The sequence below is a fragment of the Podarcis muralis genome, chromosome 15 (assembly GCF_964188315.1).
Source record: "Podarcis muralis chromosome 15, rPodMur119.hap1.1, whole genome shotgun sequence".
NCBI lineage: Eukaryota > Metazoa > Chordata > Lepidosauria > Squamata > Lacertidae > Podarcis > Podarcis muralis.
The window spans coordinates 32,998,372-33,021,789 of NC_135669.1; the positions used below are offsets into that span (position 1 = coordinate 32,998,372).

The 23,418-nt window shown below is 46.0% G+C and overlaps 1 protein-coding gene across 1 annotated transcript; it reads right to left on the reverse strand.

The window, feature by feature from the left end:
* Positions 1 to 870: 870 nt before the first annotated feature.
* On the reverse strand, positions 871 to 22,682 carry MYL10 (myosin light chain 10). Its single transcript, XM_028708627.2, has 7 exons — positions 22,561 to 22,682; positions 15,023 to 15,112; positions 13,642 to 13,717; positions 12,531 to 12,635; positions 7,410 to 7,488; positions 2,484 to 2,532; positions 871 to 1,215 (listed from the first exon to the last, which is right to left on the reverse strand). Exons 1-7 carry the CDS (start codon positions 22,561 to 22,563, stop codon positions 1,117 to 1,119), a joined length of 501 nt encoding a protein of 166 aa, XP_028564460.1. The 5' UTR covers positions 22,564 to 22,682; the 3' UTR covers positions 871 to 1,116.
* Between the last annotated feature and the right edge of the window lie 736 nt (positions 22,683 to 23,418).

Here is a 23,418-nt window from a genome sequence, read left to right on the forward strand (position 1 = left end):
GAAAGCATGTCTCTTGAAAGAATTCCTGACCCTCCCTCTCCCAGGACCCAGCGTGCATTGAGAGTAGTAGAACAGAAAGCTCAGAGGCAGAAAGCACAGATCAGCTGGCACAGGGGTGACGTATACAGTGGTACCTCAGGTTCTTAATTCATTCTGGAGGTCCGTTCTTAACCTGAAACTGTTCTTAACCTGAAGCACCACTTTAGCTAATGGGGCCTCCCGCTGCCGCCATGCCACCGCCGCACGATTTCTGTTCTCATCCTGAAGCAAAGTTCTTAACCCAAGGTACTATTTCTGTGTTAGCGGAGTCTGTAACCTGAAGCGTCTGTAACCTGAAACGTCTGTAACCCAAGGTACCACTGTAATAGGAGAGACTGAGGGGGTGGGACTTTACTTGGAACAATGCCATTATCTAAGAGAGACCGCTTTCCTTTGTCTGTCTGTGTGAATATTGAATAAACTACTTGGTAAGAACTCTTCTTGTTTTTCTGCTTCTTTGCATTCCACCGTGGGAGGGATAGGATTCCCTGAAGCCTTGAGCAGGGAACCAGAGACACCTTTGTGAAATTACAAGTTATTCCAACAAGCAGGTTCCTCGGTTGGGTCTTCAGATTTAAAACAGGTCCCAGTAATCATCTCCTGCTCACATTAAGCCAGGTTGGAGGGTTATAAAAAGAACCCATCCCTGTTTCACAAAGATTCCCTCCATCCCTTGTCTTTTTCATGTATCTCCTGGTGTTTAATAAGGGGAAGGGGAAGAGGTGGAGCTACATGACACTTCCCAACATCGAGAACATCCCATTTCTACATCGCTGACGACAACAAAAAACAAGAATACACAGAAGACCAAGCAAGGAGATGGCTACAAAATGGTATCTTCCGCTTTTATTTATAAAAATGCCCAAGATCATCTAAGTGCAGCCTTCAACAATCTGCTGCTCCCCAGTTGTTTTCTACGTCTGATGGCAGTTGTACTCCAAAGCATGAGGAGGACCCTAGAGTGGTGAAGCCTGGTGAAATATAATGGTTTTCATCTCACTCAGCTTCTTCTGAAGCTGGACCCTCCAAAGAGGCAACAGTGAATAGCCTTCTCTCGATGGATCATCTCAGCATCTTCTAGTCCTTCTCTTCACCATGAGTGATAACGTAAACAAGGTTCTTGTAGTCCAGGTTGCCGGCAGGATCTGGAGGGAATGCGGTGAACGTCTGTTTCATCTGAGGAACAGAAGAAGGAAATAAAGATGGGAAAGGACAGGATAGGAGTTGCATCTCAAGTGTCACAGGAGTGTGCTGGTCAACAGTCACACGGTTCAAAGACTGATTGCCTACCCCTGCTCTACCCTTTAGTTGGTACCATTGAAGAGAGCCACTGTAATCATGCAGGAGCCATATATCTCAGAGTTCTGGCTGCAGCTCAAGGTTCCACAAATGGACCACACTCCACTCTATGCTGATGTGGAACCTTCCATAGGGAGCTGGTGTCAAACAACAACATTGAGAGCTAGTGTGGTGTAGGGTTAAGAGTGTGGACTTGGGAGACCAGGATTTGGCCATGAAGCTGATTGGCTGACCTAGGGCTAGTCACAGTCTTTCAGCTTAACTTACCTGTCAGGATAAAATGGAGAAGGAGGAGAACTATGCATGGGGGAGCACAAGAATTATTGAAAAGCATTGGAAGTACTCAATAAAGAAGACTGGAAAATGTTTATTGAATATATGGGAAATAATTGTTTACAGCTGAAAACGCTGGCAGCATTAAGATAAATTCAACAGTGTAAATAAGTTTTGTTGGATGCAATAATGGAATACTGAACGGTATAGTTTTTGTAAAATATGCAGGGATTTGTGATATGTAAAATGAACCATGGAAAGAGAAGAAGGGAAGTCACTGATATGTTAAGGATGTAAAATGAGAATCCTAAATTGTAAAACAGAAAACTTAATTGAAATTATATACAAAAAAGAAAGTGCTCAATAAACTGAGGTTATGCCTCCCCTAGCATCAGCCTGCCCCACAACCAAAGCCTGCTCCCCCTAAAGTCCTACTCTTGGGGGTATTTTTACTTCTTCAACTTTAGGGGGCAATCTCCTAAAAAGAGCTCAACAACTTTGGTGGATTTCCAAAAAAAACCTGAACAACTTTGTCTGCCCCCCATAAACAAAAATCCATGGCTACACCCATGGAACCATGTAGGCCACCTTGAATTCCTTGGAGGGAAAAGTAGGATATAAAGAAAATAAATACAGAAACTGGGAAGGTTAGAAGTTCCCCCTCTAAAGGACCATCAATCTATCCCAGACCAGCTCTTTCCCCCATTTATCTCAAGATAACCAGATGCCCAAGGACTACTCGGGGCAATCTCATGATGCCATCTCAACCATCAAATCTGGAACGAAACAAAAAAACTGGAAATCGTTCTTATCAAATAGAAAAATCTTCACATTTTCAGAAAAAAGGGAGTGCAGCATGTAAGGAATCTTACCTCCTCTTCAGTAAACCGGTCTGCCTGTGTCATGAGCATTTCCTTCATGCTGTTTGAAATAAAGCACATCTATTTAAGGGCCACGGAGGAGGCCACATTTGCAATCTGCACTGTGCTCAAACCTAACATAGCAGGATGAATGCAGTGCTGGCGCCATTATGGCTGAAGGTGTGGAATCATAGAACTGCAGAGTTGGAAGGGATCCTATTCCAGCTTCCTGCAATGCAGGAATCGCAGATCCACTATGTCCCATTGTATCCCCCTCTTGCTAGAGAAGCAATGGCACGTGAACAGAGCCAGGTCAGTATGTCTAAGGGTGTGACTGGCGGTGCTTGGAACGGATGGATTCAAGTGAACTAATTTGCTGAATTAATTTGGAAAGCTCTGAGTCACATCTGAAAGTAGTTTCCGCAATGTCCGGGTGAATCGAACAGGAATTACGTTTCTTTTGTGCTGATTTTTTTGGAGGCCGCTTTTTAATCCACACACACACACACACACACACACACACACACACACGTTTCATTACATTCACGTTTCATTGCATTCATTGTGTTTCATTGCATTCATCATTCCCCCCCCCCCATCTGTAAAAGGGATGTTCCTGCTTAAGCTTAGGAATCCTTGGGGGAAATAGATAAAACAACTGTTCCTGTTGTATTACATGTGCATTTGGATGTTTTCTTAGTGTTCTTAAGTACATTTTATCCTTCAGGTGAGCAGCTAGCGAAACTCTGAAGACTGAAAAAAATCACCATGTGAATGAATTTTGAATTGAACTGTGAGAATTGAACTGGAGCAGAAGTTGTTCCTTTTTGGAGGGGGTGAACTTGCCCTGGAATGAATCCTGTTTTGGAAGGGGAGAACTGGAACTGGAACTCATTCTTTCGAAGACAGACTTCCCAAGCTCTGATAATCTGTTTTGCCACCAAGAGAAATGGGTTGCTGGACAAAATGGTCTCACCGTTTCCACTGTTTCCATTTCCCCCCCTCTGTGTCCACCTGTCTGTATCTGGCAACTGTCCTTAATGTGTTGACTCCAGTCCATGAAACCTTCTGCCGCAAGACTCTTCTATTGATTTGGTTTCCAAAGAGGCTCAGTCCTCCCTCTCTCTCTCTCTCTCTCTCTCTCTCTCTCTCTCTCTCTCTCTCTCAGAAAGCAACCAGTGTCACTTGGCATCTTCTGTTCACATGCATCCAGTGTTTTTGGAAAGAATGTGAGGCCAGATTGGGGGCTGCGGGGGTGGCTGAGGTGGTGGTGGCGAAGGAGGAGGATCAAATACAATTTTGAGCTTCAGAAGCCCAGCACGGCAGCCTCTGGCACCATCACACATAAGAAGGACTGAGTAAAGAACCCAACAGTTTCCATTATTTATTTTATAGAGAAACAAAGACTCAGATTTTCCTAACTAAGAAGCCGTGAGCTTCCCTGCAGTTGTTGTTTTCCATACGACTTGTTTCTTTGCGGGGAGGGAGGAGACGACAACCCCCAAAATCAGACACATAGAAACAAACTGGGTTTATAAAAACAGCGCCTGCCCTGGGGTCCTGATGGTATCTGTCGTGGCCGGTTTCAGCTCGTTCCAATATTTTCAGTCCCAATATTTGGTTTCCTAGTAAGTCACAGAGAGCTGTGCTTTCTTTCTTTCTTTTTCAAAACAGAAATGGCATGGAACAAGTTGTGCGTTAATTGAGATAATCTGGCGCACATTGTAGCCTCAAGAAGAGGTCGGTGGGGCTGTGGGCAGCATCAGTGATGTCTGGATGAAGATCCAAGAAGGATTTGATCCTTCTGTGGCTCCATCAAACTGTCTCCTGCAGTCTTGGGGAAGAAACAATTGAGACTCACAACTGGATCTTCCTACTCTTTGCACTTAAACAAAAGGAAAGTGTAAGTTCCTTAGGCACCTAATTCTGATCTTTCTAAGCTAGTGGACTCAGCGGCGGAGGAAGCCGATTGGGTGTCTGGGGCGGCGGGCGGGCCTTGCGCCCAGGGGCGGGGCCAGCCAGCCTTGGGGACGGGGCCAGCCAGGGCAGGATGCTCTGCTGGGCCTCTGAGGGGTTTTCCTGCCTCCTCCCCCTCAGCCGCCCTACAGCTGAGGGGGAGGCGGTGGGCGGACCATTTGGGGCAGCGTGGAGCCTGTGGGCGCCCAAGCTACCGCGTCACTCCCAGGAGAGACACATGACTCAGGCGCTGTAGGCCCTGCGGTGAGTGCTGCCTAGCATTTTGTCACCCCCTCAGTGGTGACACCCGGGGCGCACCGCCCCCACCGCACACCCCTTCCTCCGCACAAAGAGTATCTGAAGGCCACTGCAACACAGAATCGAACTGAAAACTGGCCTATTACACCCTTAAGTTCACTTGCTAGAAACCTCCTTTGATTGTTGGTTGAGGATTGACAAGTAAGTCGAAAATGGAGAGGCAACTGAACTCCCAATCCCATATCCTCCAACATTTCTCTGATGAAAATAAGGATGTCCTATTATGACAAACCTAGACAGCATCTTAAAAAGCAGAGACATCACCTGCCAACAAAAATCTGTATGGTTAAAGCTATGGTTTTCCCAGTAGTGATGTATGGAAGCGAGAGCTGGACCATAAAGAAGGCTGATCGCCAAAGAATTGATTCTTTTGAATTCTGGTGCTGGAGGAGACTCTTGAGAGTCCCTTGGACTGCAAGAAGATCAAACCTATCCATTCTTAAGGAAATCAGCCCTGAGTGCTTACTGGAAGGACAGATCGTGAAGCTGAGGCTCCAATACTTTGGCCACCTCATGAGAAGAGAAGACTCCCTGGAAAAGACCCTGATGTTGGGAAAGATGGAGGGCACAAGGAGAAGGAGACGACAGAGGACGAGATGGTTGGACAGTGTTCTCAAAGCTACCAGCATGAGTTTGACCAAACTGCGGGAGGCAGTGGAAGACAGGAGTGCCTGGCGTGCTCCGGTCCATGGGGTCACAAAGAGTCGGACACGACTAAACGACTAAACAACAACAAATTCCATACCCTCTAACACTTCTTTGATGAAAAAGGGATGTTCTAAAGAAAAGTGGACATTATTGGATCAAATCAGAAGCTGGGACGGCTTCTGTAAATCCAGGACTGCCCCTGGAAAACAGGGACACTTGGATGGTCTGCAATCCTAGAGGGACATGCAATTGGATGTGCCTGCCTTCTATTCTAGTCCGTGAGCTCACTTGTGGATGTGAGGTTGGATCCACAATGACTTCCTGCGTTGCTCAGGAAATGGAGCGTTGCTTCTGCAAACAGGATATGGAAGGAAGGAGAGGGCTCTGGCGTCATATATGTGCAGGTCTCTCACATACGCACATTCCTCGCAAACAAGCGGGGAGGGAAATGGGATATTCTGGGCTTTGAAAATATGGACTTTGGAGAAGGTGGTTGGCCACACTTTAAATATAGCTAATTTCCGTCACGGTCCAAGTTGGTGCAAATTTGTGGAGTGCTGTTTGGTATCAACAAGGCTGTTATTGGACAGCTGTGGGAAGCATAATCGCAACGCTGTGCTCTCTTGCTTGTGAGTAAACCTCATAAACGTCAAGGGAACTTTGCAACCTGAATCGCCAAACTTTTCCAAACGCCATGTCAGTTTTTGTTTTGTTTGCCCACTTTGGAAGGAGGCTGTTGTTGAGCTTCTACATCGCAAAGGACAATGTGCCCAATCTCTTTCTCATCTATCTCTCTGTGTGGTAAGAGTATGGTGTTTAAGGCAATATAGATATCACATATCTTTGCCATCACATTCAAAATCAGTTCCAAAACTCCCAAATGAGTCACGATTTTCCAAGTGAGAGGTAAAAACACGCAGTGGAAAAAATGAAATGCCCCAAAAGGATGTTAATTAGATGAAGGTTCTTATTAAAAGGTCAGTCACCGCCAATGGAGGTGGGGGGGGGAGGGTTCTGCTGTTGTCTTTCCTTCTTCGCATGGAGAAATGCTATTAATGAATAGCAACCATCGCCTTGAAAGCGGAAAGACTTTCAAAGGGATGTGTGAGCCACGCTAAAAAAAAATTATTAGAGTCAAATGTCTAAATGCTGGAATTATGTGAAATGAGGCTGAGCATCAAATGCAGCCATGGGATTGATTTAATGGTTTGTTATGTAATGATTGACATTACCCTTGGGTCTAATAAGAAAACAGTATGTTCTGTTGTGTGGTGATGAGCTAATGAAATTGTCTTGTGATTTTGGCTAGGTTGGGCAGGGACCATTTTTGGTGGGGTATTGTGGATGTCCTTTTCCAGCAAGAAAAACCCTGCAGTTACGAATTATGCATTTATATTCCACTTTGTCTTTTGAAATTGTGGGTGCCCTTGATCCTCCTCTCCCAGGATAAGACTAGAAGTGGCATTAACTGTGCGGGTGCGTGTAAAGCAGGAGGGGGAGCGTGGTGTAGTGGCTAGAGCTGCTTCAGTCGCTTCAACACTTTCCCTGATCTGCTAGTTCTCTACATGCAGGGACAGTTTTTGTTTATGTTTGGCTTACATTGGGATTAATTTGTGTCTGCAGCGCAGAGTAGTGTGCATGGGAGCAAATAGAGGCTGAAGCTGGGTTAAAACTGGCCCAGACCTTTATTGGTCACAGCAAACGGTCTCCCTCGGGAGGTGATGAACTCTCCTTCCTTGGAGGTTTTTAAGCAGAGGTTGGATGGCTATCTGTCATGAGTGGCTTTAGCTGGGATTTCTGCATTGAAGGGGGTTGGACTAGATGACCGTTGGGGTCCCTTCCAACTCTACCATTCCATGAGTCGATGATTCTATGACTGCTCGCAGAATCTGGCATTCCACAGGGCAGGGATCCAGCCATTGGACAGCGCAATACAGCAGACTGGCAAGGAGTCACAAACTTGACAGAAGCGAAATTAACATGGGGGAAGAGATTCAAAACGAAGTGAAGACTTACTAATCTGCTTTCACATGGCCTTTTCCTTCTCTGTCGAAAACCCTAAAAGCATTCAGAATGATCTCTTCCGGATCTGTGCCTATAAGAAGAAGAAGAGAAGAGTTTGGATTTGATATCCCGCCTTTCACTCCCTTTAAGGAGTCTCAAAGCGGCTCACATTCTCCTTTCCCTTCCTCCCCCACAACAAACACTCTGTGAGGTGAGTGGGGCTGAGAGACTTCAGAGAAGTGTGACTAGCCCAAGGTCACCCAGCAGCTGCATGTGGAGGAGCGGAGACGCGAACCCGGTTCCCCAGATTACAAGACTACCGCTCTTAACCACTACACCACACTGGCTCTCATAAGTGGAACAAGCAGAGATTTATATTTCCAATACTTCTGTGCACACATGTATCTGCTGGTTCACACCACAAATGAACATAACTTAATCTGATTTCACTCCACTCAGTTACTGGGCACTTGAGGACTGGCAGATGAATGTGTGAACATACTACAGCAGAGAGCACTGCATTGTTGGTAGCCCATAAGACTCATGAAAGCCCAGCAAGTCACATGCTAACAGTAAATAAATGATCTCCATTTTCCAATCATCTGTGTAACTAAAGAGCCAACTTTTACCACTTATCACATTAGGGCTTCCCACGAATATTGTCACATACGTGCGTGCACACATACATATGCAATCTATCACCCTCATCATACTGCAACCTCCTGTGCTGGTTACAGAAGAAGACCAGACCGTTAATTTCTGCATTATCCTAGAAAACGAGCCCTATATCAACATTCACAGTCGCCTATGGAGAACGCGGGTGGTGCTGTGGTCCAAACCACTGAGCCTAGGGCTTGCCGGTCAGAAGGTTGGTGGTTCGAATCCCTGTGGTGGGGTGAGCTCCCGTTGTTCAGTCCCTGCTCCTGCCCACCTAGTAGTTCGAAAGCACGTCAAAGTGCAATTAGATAAATAGGTACCGCTCCGGCGGGAAGGTAAACAGCATTTCTGTGCGCTGCTCTGATTCACCAGAAGCGGCTTAGTCATGCTGGCCACATAACCCGGAAGCCGTACCCTAGCTCCCTCAGCCTATAGAGCGAGATGGGCGCCGCAACCCCAGAGTCGTCCGCGACTGGACCTGACGGCCGGGGGTACCTTTACCTTTACGGAGAACAGAACTGACACTTAAGCCACCAACAGTCCCATCTCAGTCCTACAAAGAAACTGGGCAACCGAGAGTACAATAGCAACACAGGAGAAGTAGAATATGTAGAATTAGCAAATTTATCTAATAGAATAATAGATCAGGAAGATGGAGTATTTAAGGAAGAGTAGGAAATGTTTGGAGAATAGCTGAAGAATCAGGTTAGTCTGGTTAAAACTTTAGCAGGGTTAGTGTACAGTCAGCAGTGTAAAGTATTAAATATATAGCGGGAAGGGAGAAATATGAATATATGGGGAAATCACTATAAGCAGTCTGTTCCACTGCTGAACAGCTCCTACTGTCAGAACGTTCTTCCTGCTGTTCAGGAGGAATCTCCTTTCTTGTAACTTAAACTATTGGTTTGGCTCCTACGCCCTGGAGCAGCAGAAAACAAGGTTGCTCCATCTTCCATGTGACAGCCCTTCAGGTATTTGAAGATGGCTATCAAGTCACTTCTCTGTCTTCTCTTCCCCAGACTAAACATCCCCAACTCCCTCAACCGTTCTTCATAAGTCTAGGTTTCCAGGCTGCCCTCCTTTGAACATCTTCCACTTTGTCAGGTGCAAAGGGGAACAAAGATCCTGTCATAGCTGTCAACGTTTTCCTTTTTTTTAAAGGGATTCCTCGCAAGAAAAGGAAAAAGTCGACAGCTATGGATCCCACACTTTTAATAAGTGTGGAGTTGAAGGAATCTCACCCTGTCAAGATTAATAAATAACAAGATGAAAGATTTTAAAAATATATATTAAAAGATGGTCCAAAAAGAACTCCCTTAATAAAAATTTTTTTTTTATCTTGTTATTTATTATGACTATGACAGACCAACATGGCTACCTACCTGAACCCAGCCACTGCCACCTTCTAGGTTTGTGGGGCAGCCCACAGGGAAGGAGAGAGAAACCTTGGTTGTTGTTCGGGCTTTTGGGGGGGGGGTAGATTGTAAAAAAAAAAAAGAAGGGAAGATCCATGGCTATGCATCCCCCAGAAATTATATGCCAATAGCAGATACCGTACAATCACGTCTCGTGCACAATTATCTTGGGTTATTTGAAACCCCGCAAATTAATTGCTTGCAAGGCAGAGAGCTTGAAAACTCCTTTGAGCCGGGTTCTCCCGCTGCGGAAAGAGCTTGTTAAGTTCTCAGACTTGCTTATCAGGCTCTGGGAGGCTCTTGTGAGATATTGTGGGGACTCAAACGGTCCTCCAAGAGCCCGCACAAGAGCCTACCAGAGCCCGGTAAGCAATTCTTAAAAGCTCTCTGCCTTGCTTGAAAGCTAAGGATGGCCATACGAGGGTGGTTCGGCTATGCACATTTTTTTTCAAATCCCTGGAACATAAGCCCAGCACAAGTCACTTTAGAATCATAGAATTGTAGAGTTGGATGGGACCCCAAAGGTCATCTAGTCCAACCCCCTGCAATGCAGGAATCTTTTGCCCAACATGAGGCTAGAACCCATGACCCTAAGATTAAGAGTCTCATGCTTTACCGACTGAGCTATCCCAGGTCTGTAGACACGATGGCACTGTAGGGATTGTAAATGGCTTCCAACTGTTTTTAATATTGTGTTTTAACATTGTAATTCATCCAAGGACCTTTGAGTGAAGGGCAGGTGACTACTGATGACGACGACAATGATTTATACAATTAGCTGTGCTAGAAATCTGTTAAAGCCATCAAAGCATTGTCAGCGCAGGAGCAAGGGGAGAGAGAGCTGGAACTCTGGGAAGGAGCTGGAAACTTTGGTTAGTGATATATATCCCACTGCCAGATGAGCAGCAAACACACCCACCCTCCCGAAAGCATTCTGTGTTAATGTCAGCCACATGGGCCTCTGCTCCACAAAGAGCTGGAGGAAATGCAATTTGTATACCACGCAGAGATGCCGCGCTGTCCTCAAAGAGACCACTTTGTGCACCAGCTAATCAATAGGGAATGCTTGCCGCAGAATTCCACTTCAAAGCTCAAGAGTCCAGCAGGATTACAGACTACAAACTGCTTCTTTTAATTTTTTTTCACCCAAAGACAGGATGGGAGGGAAGACACCGCAACACTGATTATTTTTTAAACAAATTTGAGAGATACCAAACTGGCCAGGCAGAGCACAACAGCAGCAGAGGAAGTGGACTTCTACTGAGTCAAACCATTGGTCCATCCTGTTCAGTACAGTACGATTGTGTCTTGCGTGGGGGTTACGTTCCAGGGACGGCGCCTATATGCAAAAGTGTGTGTTGTCCCAAGCGAGCCAGCCACCAGTACAAAGTAAGTGGACTTAACTTTTTATTAGAAAAAAACAGGATCTGCACTGGAGGGTCAGGCCTAATGAGCACAGCAACTCTTTTTTCATAGGTCTTGCCCCCATGAAGCAGTTGCAGAGACTGAAGATCCCCACCTCCAGGGTTTTTCCCAAGCAATCTGAGACCAAGCCTGAATGCCTGTCTTTGCTCTTCTCATTTCACGCCACTTCTTGTCCTGGGAGACCATGGGGGAGGGGAGCTGGTCGCGGAAGGAGAGGGAGACACCCGTGCCTCTTCACTAGCCAGACTCATCTCTGGCTCTTGGCCTCCCTTCTCTCTAGCCTCTGCTTCTGACTCCGCTTCTGGACTTCTCTCTGCCACAGACTCTCCCCGCTCACAAAGCCCTGTTACCTCTTCAGCTTCTGACACCACTTCTCCCTAGTCTTCTCCCACTTCTCCCTCTGACCGGTAATCGTTGTCCCACCGCCAATTCCCCAGCTCTGAGCCTTCTTCCCTTGGGGGGCTGCCCAGCAGGGGCGGAGGAAGGGGGCAGTGGGGGCGGGTCGCCCCAGGTGTCACCACTGAGGGGGTGTGACAAAATGCCCAGCGGCACTCACCGCAGGGCCTGCAGTGCGCCCAAGCCACAGGTCTCTCCTGGGAGTGACACAGTGGCTTGGGCACCTGTAGGCTCCACGCTGCCCCAAAAGGTCTGTCCACTGCCTCCCTCTCAGTTGTAGGGTGGCTGAGTGAGAGGAAGCAGGAAGACTCCTCGGAGGCCCCGCGGAGCGTCCTGCCCAGGCTTGCCCCACGGGTGGCTGGCCCCGCCCCTGGCGCCCGAACGACTTGCTCCACCACTGCTCCCCAGCTGACTCCTTCCACCATTCCTCTGAATTCAACCAGTCCATGACATTGGCATATATACCTGAACCATCGCTCCATGAACAAAAAATTGTAGGTTGCAATAGCTACATTCCAAGCATACCTCAGATTCATACCAACACCAGCAGCTGCCTTCTCTAGGGTCAGACTTTTTGTCCATCTATTCTGGTGCTCATTACTCTGTTGGTTCAAACAAGTCATTTTTGTTAGAATTCCTGCTCCGTGATTGCAGTCATGGGATTGTTGTCTATCACATGACGGTGTGTGTTTTGACTTCACAGAGTGGGAAGTGACAGAGACAGGATGTTTGCGTTACTGTGTTCTGTGAAGTGGGACTATTGTCCTTTTCCTTTTTTTGCTGTCTGATGCTAGAGAGGGAGCCATGTTGCCGTGCTCCTTGTGTGTTTATATGTAAATAAAGTAGATTAGCCAAAATGCTGACTTGCTGAGGTCTGTCACGCGAACTGCGAAGACTCTGCAGATCCCTAAGTGTGCCGATGTCTGATGGCATCGGTCGGAGTGATGTTCAGGCAGAAGAAAGCTTTTGAAGCTCCCGAACGAACGACCAGGAGGGAGAGAACATGCCAGTTGGGCATGTGACTCTACCAGGGTCCTACTTGAGTGTAGGACGAGCTCCTGACAATTTTTCCATGTCACCTGCTATTGGATCCTTCTGACTGGAGGGCCTATACATATGCAACATGTGCTCTGCCATTGAGCCAGTTAAACTGCCATGGCTCTGCCCCATGCAAAGGATTCTGGGAACTGTTTGTAAACAGAGATTCGTGCACACCGTTTGACCACTGGTTTCCGCTTACCTTTGAGCTTCTCACCAAACATAGTAAGGAAGACGGTGAAGTTAATGGCCCCTGGAGCTTCCTTGATCATTTCTTCTAACTCTTCATTCTTGACATTCATGCGACCTATGAGAGAAGAGTGTTCTTGTCACGTGACAGTAAATGTAAATAGAGGCATTCAGCCATGAAGAATTATATAGTTGTAGGTGTGTGACATCATCCAGAGATCTGCACACGCACCTGAACGAATGATACGCAAACCACCGCTCCAAAATCTCAAACCTAATATTTTCTTTTCTGCAAAGTTGAATAGAGCTTGCAGCAAAGTGTAAAAACCTTAAGAGAATGAAATCACTGCTCATATTTTGAACCCGGGGACATGGTGGAAAACTCAAGAATTGTCAGGACAAAAAGAAGGCCACAGGATATAGAATGACTCCAAATTACAAGGGTTACGGGTGAAGGGAAAATAAGTTCATTGGCAGATGTTATTGCCTTCTAACTAATGATCCCAGAAGTGGCAGCACCTGAGGTTTTGGCAGAAATTTATTGGTTTGGTGGAGTGGCAGGCTTGAAAATAAATAAGCTGGAATTGGAAATAATGTTAAACCTTTGGTGCAAAATTGCAGACCCAGGTTGGCTGGGTTTACCATATGGCAAAAGAAACTTAAGTACTTGGGAGTGTTTATTCAACAAATGGCACCATCCCAATTTCTGTGTCGTCTCTGATTGGCTAGGATAAACCAACTAACACAAGAAGGTTCAGTCTTCCATCTTGGTTCAAAATGGTATCCAATTTGATCCAAACATAGATGAAAACCTGCTCCTTGATCTCAGGAACCATGAAGAGGAAGAAGAAGAAGAAGAAGAAGAAGAAGAAGAAGAAGAAGAAGAAGAAGAAGAAGAAGAAGAAGAAGAAGAAGAAGAACCAGGCTCAGGGTGGCTAACATCAAAATATATAATACATTAAGACATAAAATCCAGCAATCGACTGAAACACAGCTTAAAATCGGATTAACATCAAAATAATGTGGTTACCAATATCCTAAGAGACGTCCAAACGCACAGCAAACAAACAACTTTCCAAAATACATATTAGATGCCAGTACACAAAAAAGTTTGTGCTTTTTACCCAATGCAGCAAAGGTGTCTCTCAAGTCAGCCTTGTCAATGAAGCCATCTCGGTTCTGATCCATGATTGTGAAGGCCTATTGCAAAGTACAAAGAGTGAGAGATTGGGAGTGGGGGATATTGCTTATAATTGTGTTGAATCCAATGAGGGGAAAAACCCTCCGTAGCCTCTAGCATTTCATAAACGGCTAACTGGGATCCATTAATTTCAACACGTCTGCAGTAAGTAAAACTTGAATGAGTTCAACACTTTGCATATGCCTCAAAACTAAAATACACATTTTATATGCACTTTGTTACCTTTTTTTGAGCCAAGAACAATATGACGAAATTTGGAGAAGTGTCTGGAGGTGGTTGGAGGCTGGATGGTGGCTAACAGATTGAGGCTGTATCCTGACAAGACAGAAGTACTGTTTTGGGGGGGACAGGAGGCGGGCAGGTGTGGAGGACTCCCTGGTCCTGAATGTGGTAACTGTGCCCCTGAAGGACCAGGTAGAAGTCATTCTGGACTTACAGCTGTCCATGGAGGCGCAAGTCAATTCTGTGTCCAGGGCAGCTGTTTACCAGCTCCATCTGGTACGCAGACTGAGACCCTATCTGCCCACAGACTGTCTCACCAGAGTGGTGCATGCTCTGGTTATCTCTCGCTTGGATTACTGCAATGCGCTCCACGTGTGGCTACCTTTGAAGGTGACCTGGAAACTACAACTAATCCAGAATGCAGCAGCTAGACTGGTGACTGGGAGCGGACGCCAAGACCACATAACACCCGTCTTGAAAGATCTACATTGGCTCCCTGTTCGTTTCTGAGCACAATTCAAAGTTTTGGTGCTGACCTTTAAAGCCCTAAATGGCCTCAGTCCAGTATACCTGAAGGAGCGTCTCCACCCCCATCGTTCTGTCCGGACACTGAGGTCCAGCGCCGAGGGCTTTCTGGCGGTTCCCTCGCTGTGAGAAGCCAAGTTACAGAGAACCAGGCAGAGGGCCTTCTTGGTAGTGGCGCCCTCCCTGTGGAACGCCCTCCCACCAGATGTCAAAAAGAAAAAGTACTAGACTTCTGAGGACATCTGAAGGCAGCCCTGTTTAGGGAAGCTTTTTATGTTTAACAGACCATTGTATTTTAATATTTTGTTGGAAGCCGCCCAGAGTTGCTAGGGAAGCCCAGCCAGATGGGCAGGGTATAAATAATAAATAATTATTATTATTATTATTATTATTATTATTATTATTATTATTATTATTATAAAATGCTAACTTCATTGTGGTCCATGTATTAGGTGAGCAAGTGCAAATCAGGTTGCTTTGTTTAAAAACACAGACCAAACGAAATCCTCACAATATCCCAAAGTCAAGTGTTTTGCACAGCCTTAGGGAGAACTTACCTCTTTAAATTCTTGGATCTGGCTTTGATCAAACATAGAGAATACATTAGAGCTACCTCCTTCCTTCTTGTGTCTGGCCATTTTGGGTGCCTGCAAATTAAGAATGAGGATATTACTATTATTATTATTAATTGAATTTATATACCGCCCTATACCCAAGGGTCTCAGGGTGGTTCACTGAATAAAATCAAGTTATAAAACTACAAAATGCCTAATAAAAATAAAAACAACAACCCAATATCCCACCACCAAAAACCCCCCCACCACATTTTAAAAGGCTATAGGATGTAAATCAGATCAAGCAAAGGCCTGGTTAAAAAGGAATGTTATTGCCTGGCACTTAAAGGTGTATAATGAAGGCGCCAGGTGAACTTCTCTGAGGAGAGCATTCCACAGACGGGGAGCCACTGCAGAGAAGGCCCCGTTCTCGTGTTGCCACCCTCCGGACCTCTTGAGGAGGAGGCACACAAACGAGGGCCTCAGAAGATGATCTCAGGATCCAGGTAGGTTCATATGGAAAGAGGCAGTCATTGAGGTATTGCAGTCCTGAGAATAATCCTGGGAGGGGGACTATACCCAGGCACCCAGGCAGAGGGTGACTCTGGTCCCGATGAGAATTCAGACTGAAATGAATTCAACTTTGGAGTCCAGCAGCATTACAGACTACAATCCGCCCCAGTGATTTCCCTATCCCTGGACCAGGCCCCCCAGCAAGGGTAGACCAGGAAAAAATATTGACACAGGATATAAAATGAATACATGATCTCATTTTTACGTTAATAATAGAAATGATAATATTTGTACTTGTTGAGAATATTAAGACCTTAATGACGAATATCACTAATGTAAGCACCCACACAATCATAACTGGACTAAATGCACACATCAAACTTGTATATGTAATGCAACACAATTTGTATCACGCAACAACTTTGTTGCATTCACGTGGCATTCACTTACGACAACATACGAAACCCACAAATGTTTCTGCACATAAGATCTCCCAGTTTGCTCTGAAGACAGAGACTTTGTAAGCGATGAGCAGATGGTCCTTAAAAGGAGGAGGAGCTTTGGGTGGATAACGTCATTATATAGTTTAGACACTAGGTGGCGAGAGACCTAATCGGGGTGCCAGTTTAAATGTAATATTGGGAGAGCCCAGGTAAGCCCTGACTATTGATGATGAGACACGGCTCATGCACACCATTTGAATAGCAATGCCCATCAAATTTTGGGACACCCAGCCCCCTCAATATTTTTTTTTGGGGGGGGGGGCAAAGGGACCTCAGCCCCTAGGAGCCAACTCCATCTAATTATAACAGATGGAGTGGAGTTAGGAGTTTCTTGTTCCTTTTTTTGTTTTGAGAGAGATGACAAAGTTCTTATCTAAACCCTTTTTCTGTTTCCTTTCCTCGGTTATCTGTCAGGGGGTTCAAAGGAGTTGTAACTGGGACCGCAGTAAAAAGGGGGGCAAGGCTGGAGCTAGAGTGAGGTAGGCCCCTTCTCCCCCCCCCCTCTTTTTCTGCCATGCTTTCACCCACCAAAAGTTACAAGTGTCATAATAACGGACCTGGATTTTTGAGGATTCTGTATTGCTGTCATTTTTCAATTTAAGAAAAACAAAGAGTTTAAAAAAACCCCACACTTTAAAATAAATACTTGAAAATAAATGAAACAGTGTGCAAAGATAAAACCAGAGGCTGATGCGAAGATGCATTATCCTCGCAAAGGATTTTCTCTGCAATAATTATTTGCATTTCTCCTGGCTGCCGGGCTTAGGAAGTGAGGGGAGAAATGAGAGCAATGGACTGAGGCAGTTGAGCAGACTGTGTGAATCACCCTTGCCATCCAGGGACTGAGGCAGGACGGAGACTGTGTGTGTGTGTGTGTGTGTGTGTGTGTGTGTCAGCAGAGAGGGGGCTAAACAAAACTAAGACCAGAACCAGAGGCAGTGTGGAGCAGTGGTTAGAGCGCTGGACTGGGACCTAGGAAACCGGGGTTCAAATCTTCACTTGGCCATGAAGCTTACCAGTCATTGCCCCTCATTCTGACCTACCTCGCAGGGTTGTTGTGGGAGTTAAATGAGGAGGGGGAGACCCATGTATGCCACCTTGAACTTCTTGGAGGAAAAGGTGGGATATAAATGCAATAAACAAACAAACTTGCAGACAGCTGGTGAAGCTGCATGTCGGAAGATTCAGGGCGAGGGGGAAAAATAAAGGACTTCTTCATGCAGTGCATAGTTAAACTATGGAACTCCCTGCCACAGGAGACAGTGATGGCCACAGACTTGGTAGGCTTTATAAAAAGAGGGGGGCTGGAGAAATTTGTGGAGGAAGTGGCTGTCAGTGGCAGCATGGTGGAAGGCAGCAAAGCTTCTGAACTGGCTGGAAACTTCAGGAGGGGAGAGGGCTCTTGTGTTCGAATCCTGCCTCTGGGCTTCCCATCGGGGCATCTGGTTGGCCACTGTGAGAACAGGACGCTGGACTAGATGGGACCCTGGTCTCATAGAAAGAGCTGGAAGTCCCCTGGAGAGTCCTGCCGTCATCTCTGTTTCCCTCCCCCGGGATTCCATTTGGATCCGGTGTGCTGCGATCTTTTGATCCTCTCCTTTTATGGACGGCATTCCATACCTCTGATCATTATTATTTTTTTATTCCTCCTTTTCCAGTTCTAGCTATAATTAGATGATAAATCTAATCCAGGCTTATGCCTCAGTTCACGGTGTCACGGCAGAGATGCCGGCGAGGTGACGTTTAGGGGGATCCAAGAATGGAAAAGAGAGTTTTGTGTTCCGATTTTTAAAAAGAAAGAAACAAAGAAAGAAATTCATAGGGACAGTGGGAGGAAAGGGGAATTATTTGCATGCACAATGGGGGGGGGGGAGGAATGTCTTCAATTTCAGGCAGCAGGCAACTGCCTGCCAGGATAGAAGCTCATAAAGTGGTGGGGATTACTTAGCTGTGATTCCTGCATTGTGGGGGGTGGGGGTGGACTAGATGGCCCCTGGGGAACCCTTCCAACTCTACAATTTGATCATGCTATGGCATATAAATTTCCTGAAATAAATAAGGAAGTTCATTATCTACCCTGGAGGAAAGCAGACTGCAAGGGCCCGTGGCAACATCTCTCCCACATCAGACCAAAGCTTAGGCATACTCTTCCCCACGGCGGTCAAACGGATGCCCACAAGCAAGGCTTAAATCTGATGGCATCCCCTAGTTATCTGTGCCCAGCACCTGGTGTTCAGAGATAGACTTCCTCTGAGCAAGGAAGTTCCATTTAGCCATCTTGTCCGATAGGCATTGATTGACCCAACCTCCCGATCCTCTTTGAATAAGAACATCCCCGATTGATGGGTCGCACAAACCCTCCTGAAGCTGAACCCTTGCGCACGGGGGTGACATTCCCCCCCCCCCCGAGCGGAGGTGGTGGATGTGCGCTCTTGCTCACACTGAGAGCCAGTGTGGTGTAGTGTTTAAGAGCGGTGGACTCGTAATCTGGTGAACCGGGTTCGCGTCTCCGCTCCTCCACATGCAGCTGCTGGGTGACCTTGGGCTAGTCACACTTCTTTGAAGTCTCTCAGCCTCACTCACCTCACAGAGTGTTTGTTGTGGGGGAGGAAGGGAAAGGAGAATGTTAGCCGCTTTGAGACTCCTTCGGGTAGTGATAATGCGGGATATCAAATCCAAACTCCTCCTCCTCCTCCTCCTCCTCCTCCTCCTCCTCCTCCTCCTCCTCCTCTTCTTCTTCTTCCTGGCTTCTCTCTGCTGCCACCAAAGCTGCCACCACTGTCAAGGTGGCGTGAGGTATGGTGTCGGCAGAGGAAGCGAGTGAGGAGGAAAGGGAGCGAGCATCTGCCAGGGAGAGGCTGTGGCAGGCGAGGCAGTCAGCTGAATTACGTGGCAGCGCAGAACCAAAAGACACGCACCCTGATTTTCAGCTGGAAAATGTTGCAGAGTTTTACAAAAGGTTTGCCTAGTCCTGCATCCGGGTCATTCGGGAAAGCAGGGTTGGAAGGCAGTAGCCTTCTCCCAGGGAATAGGGATATAACATTCCCCCCAGCCCAGGGTTGCCATATTTCAGAAAGTGAAAATCCGGACACAAAAAACATTTTTTGGCAAATTTGTTGAGCTTTTCGTGAGGTGGGGTGTGTGTGTTTCTGTCCAGATAATATTTCTGACAAACAATCCCAGATATGTCTGGGAAATCCTGGATGTATGTCAGCCCAGTTATATTTTATTAAATTTTCAAAACAATCCCAGATACACTCCAATACATAATGATTTTTTTCTTTGGTTTTGTCGACTTCCCACCCCGTTTTCCATGGTGTTTTTTTTATTTCTCCCCCTTGCTGCACCATATCTTCTCTCACCACAACAACAATACAATGCTCTCTCATTCCTCCTGTTCCTCATGGTTCAAATCCAGCTCGCGAATTCATCATACTATAGTATTTCTTTAAATAATCCGAAAAAGACTTCCATTCATGGAAGGGTTATAACATTAGAGGCTTTTTAGTAATGGGGGGAAAGGTGAGGAAGGGGGGGGGGATAACAGAAATCTATAAAATTATGCATGGAGGCAGGGGAGAGGAAATGAAGTTTTTCTCTCTGTCTCATAGCACCACAACCCGATGGGGTCATCCAAGGAAGCTGATTAGCAGGAGAGGGAGAAAAGGCAGACGGAAGATTTGTAGGGTCTGAAGAGAAACTAACGCATGAAAGTAGACAGGGAGGAAGTTTGTCTCCTCCTCACAAGACTTGAACTTGGAGATCCTCCAAGCAAAGTGGATGATTCAGGACAGAGAACAGGGAGGCAGCTCCCTCTGCAATGAACCCGCTGAGGAACCGGCTACCAAAAGATGAACTCCACGTTCACCCATTTAAAGTACTCCGATAACTGCTGTAAAGCCCTAAACAGCCTCGGTCGAGTATACCTGAAGGAGCGTCTCCACCTCCATTGTTCTGCCCGGACGCCGAGGTCCAATGCTGAGGGCCTTCTGACAGTTCCCTCGCTGCGAGAAGCCAAGTTACAGGGAACCAGGCAGAGGGCCTTCTCGGTAGTGGCACCCGCCCTGTGGAACGGCCTCCCACCAGATGTCAAAGAGAAAAATAACTATCAAACTTTTAGAAGACATCTGAAGGCAGCCCTCTTTAGGGAAGCTTTTAATGTTTAACAGGTTATTGTATTTTAGTGTTTTGTTGGAAACCGCCTAAAGTGGCTGGGGAAACCCAACCAGATGGGCGAGGTATAAATAATAAATTATTATTATTATTATTATTATTATTATTATTATTATTATTATTATTAAACGGTCATGGCTTCCCCCAACGGATCCTGGGAACTGCAGTTCATTGAGGGTGCTAGAGTTGTTAAGAGACCCTTATTTCCCTCACAGCTGCAGCTTCCACGTGAAGAAGGATTGCTTGTTAAACCACAAAGGGAACTGTTTCTAAATTTGCACAAATTGCATACTTCAGAATGAAGTGGTAGAGGCCGTGCAGCGACGTGTTGGGCTAGGGCCCATGAAGCTCGCTGGGTGATCCTGGGGCCAGCCCTTATCTCCCAGCCTAACCTACCTCACAGGGATGTTGTGAGGAGAAAGTGAGGAGAGGGGAAGGACTGAATAGCTGCTATTCTAGGATTTCCCTCACAACATTCAGGGCCGCCACAGTTCCCTGCCTTGCAGCGATTATTGTCTTACTTCTGACAACAGAGGTTTGTCTCCCAGTAATCGTTTGAAAGTAGCATTACAGAAAGAGCTGAAACTTTACGATGCTATAAAACCCCAGTAATATTTATAAATCCTTTTAAGACATCGTAAAGTGTGAGAGGTGGGGAGGGGGCAGCGGGGGGTGGGGGTGAGGGGCGGAAAGCCTCCCTGCAGAGCTCATTTGGCATAATTACATGTACATTTCTCTCTGATTAATAAAGAATGATCGTTTCCTTATGTATAGACGTCCTCGGGTTGCTTTCATTAAGAATATTACCATCATTACTTGGGATAGGAATGGATTTCCCCCCCTACCCTTTTTGCCATTTTGAACATGTTTGATGCTTCCCTGAGACTCTATGTGCTTCAGAAAGTATTTTTTAAAGCAAAAAATTATTATTATTATTATTATTAATATTATTATTCATAACCCCTCTTTCCATTTTAAAAAATGAACAAAAAGCTGCTTACAATGCAAAATAACCACAAAGATAAGAAGAGGAGGAGGCCTTCACAGGACTTGGAGAGAATCATAGAATTGTAGAGTTGGAAGGGACCCCAGGGGTCATCCAGTCCACCCCCTAATGCAGAAAATGCAGCTAAAGAACCCTAGGCAGATGGTCATCCATCCTCTGCTTAAAAACATCCAGTGAAGGGTAGAAGGCTGGAATAGTGCTGTACCCAAAACTCCCACTTCTCAAAACATTTCTTCTCCTGTGAAAGAGCCTCCCATTTTTTCCTCCCTCCAGAATTTTGGTGGGTTAACCCTTGAACGCAGCTTATCATAGAGAGGTGACCATCTTGCAAAGCACCCAGAAGGCTCCCCCCAGTTTTCTATTAAACATTAATCCAGCACCCTGCAGCCTCCCTAGCTGCCCACACTTATTTATCTTGTTTACTGAAAAGCAGTTGCAGACGGCTTAGCATTTTAGACGATCTGTAAGCCTGTTTTCTGTTAATCTCTCTGATCTGAAAAATCCTCATGGGAGAAGTTACTTCCTAATGTCTTCCCCTGAGCATTATTTTCAGGGGAAAGGCTATGGCTCAGTGGTAGAGCATTTCCCTTACGTCCCAAGTACAATCCTCGGTATCTCCAGTTAGGGCTGGAAGAGAACCCTGCCTGAAACCCTGGAGAGCAGCTACCATTCAGTGTAGACAATACTGGGCTACATGGACCAATGCTCTGAGGCAGTTCCATATGTTCCTTATTGAAGCTGGGGTGGCTGTCTTCTGAGCACCTGAGACTGACACCGTCACAGATTTCTTCTTAAGGGAAATCTTTCCTTATAGCTAAAAAAAAAAAACCACCCCTTTCAGAACTGATTTCTCTTAAACTGACTTTAAAAAAACCCACTTCACTTTAAAAAAAGAATGGTAAACGACTGTCAGGCACAGAGCAGCCAGTCTCCCCACCTTCCAATAGAAAACCCAGCTGAGGATACCCATGAGGTTTTCAGGAAACCTGGGCACCCAAGGTGGCTGCAGAGCGCAGGCTGCCAGAGCGATGATTTGCAGCATGAAATAAAAGCCTTCGCTGGCCACCTGGAAAGCAATGAAACCCCTGCCCCCCCCCCCAAGAACGTAACCAAAATGTTCTTTTCCCTTTGATAATTTTAAAATGCAATTTTTTTTTGCTTCTTAGTAATTGAAGGAGAATGATTAAAAAAAAGAAACCAGGACAAATTTTTGGCCACAGCACCAAGGAGGAAAGGAAGAAGGAAGGAACTGATTGCGAAAAGAAGACATGAGTTGCACAAGATTAAATATAAGGATGAATTTGCTTTGCCTCCTAGGGAAGGGAAGGAGGGAGGAAGGAACCTACCATATTGGAGTTCTTCAGCGCTGCTATCAATCCACCAGCCAAACGACACAATGACTATTGTCCCTCTATATATAGCAGCATTTGGGAGTAAAAATATGCTCAGCCCAAGTTTAGACAATAGATGTGAGACTGGAGAAGGGCAGCAACCAGACCACACTGCCATTCCAGGCATTTCGTCCCAACTGGTAGCCTTGCTTCCATAGAATTAACACCTGGCAGAAAACTCTTTCCGGAGAGCAGTGACAAGAGCAGTTGCAAAAGTGAAATTCCACATGGGCAAGATCTTTGGGAGAGAAAAGGATGGGGAGGGGTGTTTTCGTGTACAACACTGATCCTCTAGTGGATCAGAACCTGGTTAAGAAACAGGAAGAAGGGAGTAGGAATAAATGGACCATTATCCCAATGGAGAAAGTGGAGTTCCCCCAAGGAATCTATTCCGAACTTAAAAATGGTAATGCTGGTGGTCAACAAAAGAGGTTTAAAGACTGTCTCAAGGCAAATCTTTAAAAATGTAGTATAAACACTGACAACTGGGAAACACTGGCCTGCGAGCGCTCCAATTGGAGAACAGCCTTTACCAAAGGTGTCATGGGCTTTGAAGACACTCGAACTCAGGACACAAGGGAGAAACATGCTAAGAGGAAGGCACGCTTGGCAAATCCACACCGTGATCAACTCCCACCCGGAAACCAATGTCCCCACTGTGGAAAGACGTGTGGATCCAGAATTGGCCTCCGCAGTCACTTACGGACTCATTGTTAAAACCGTGTTTATGGAAGACAATATTACTCGGCTATGAGTGATCGCCAAAGAAGTAGAAGAAGGTGTTGGGACCTGTGCTTTTTAATTTGCTCGTAG

What these genes read in the sequence shown, in the direction of transcription:
- MYL10 (XM_028708627.2), bottom strand. An exon ending in GGCCATGTGAAAGCAGATTA is followed by an intron (nt 2,533 to 7,409) that starts GTAAGTCTTCAC and finishes TATTTCAAACAG; the next exon opens with CATGAAGGAAATGCTCATGA. An exon ending in ACCGGTTTACTGAAGAGGAG is followed by an intron (nt 1,216 to 2,483) that starts GTAAGATTCCTT and finishes TCTGTTCCTCAG; the next exon opens with ATGAAACAGACGTTCACCGC.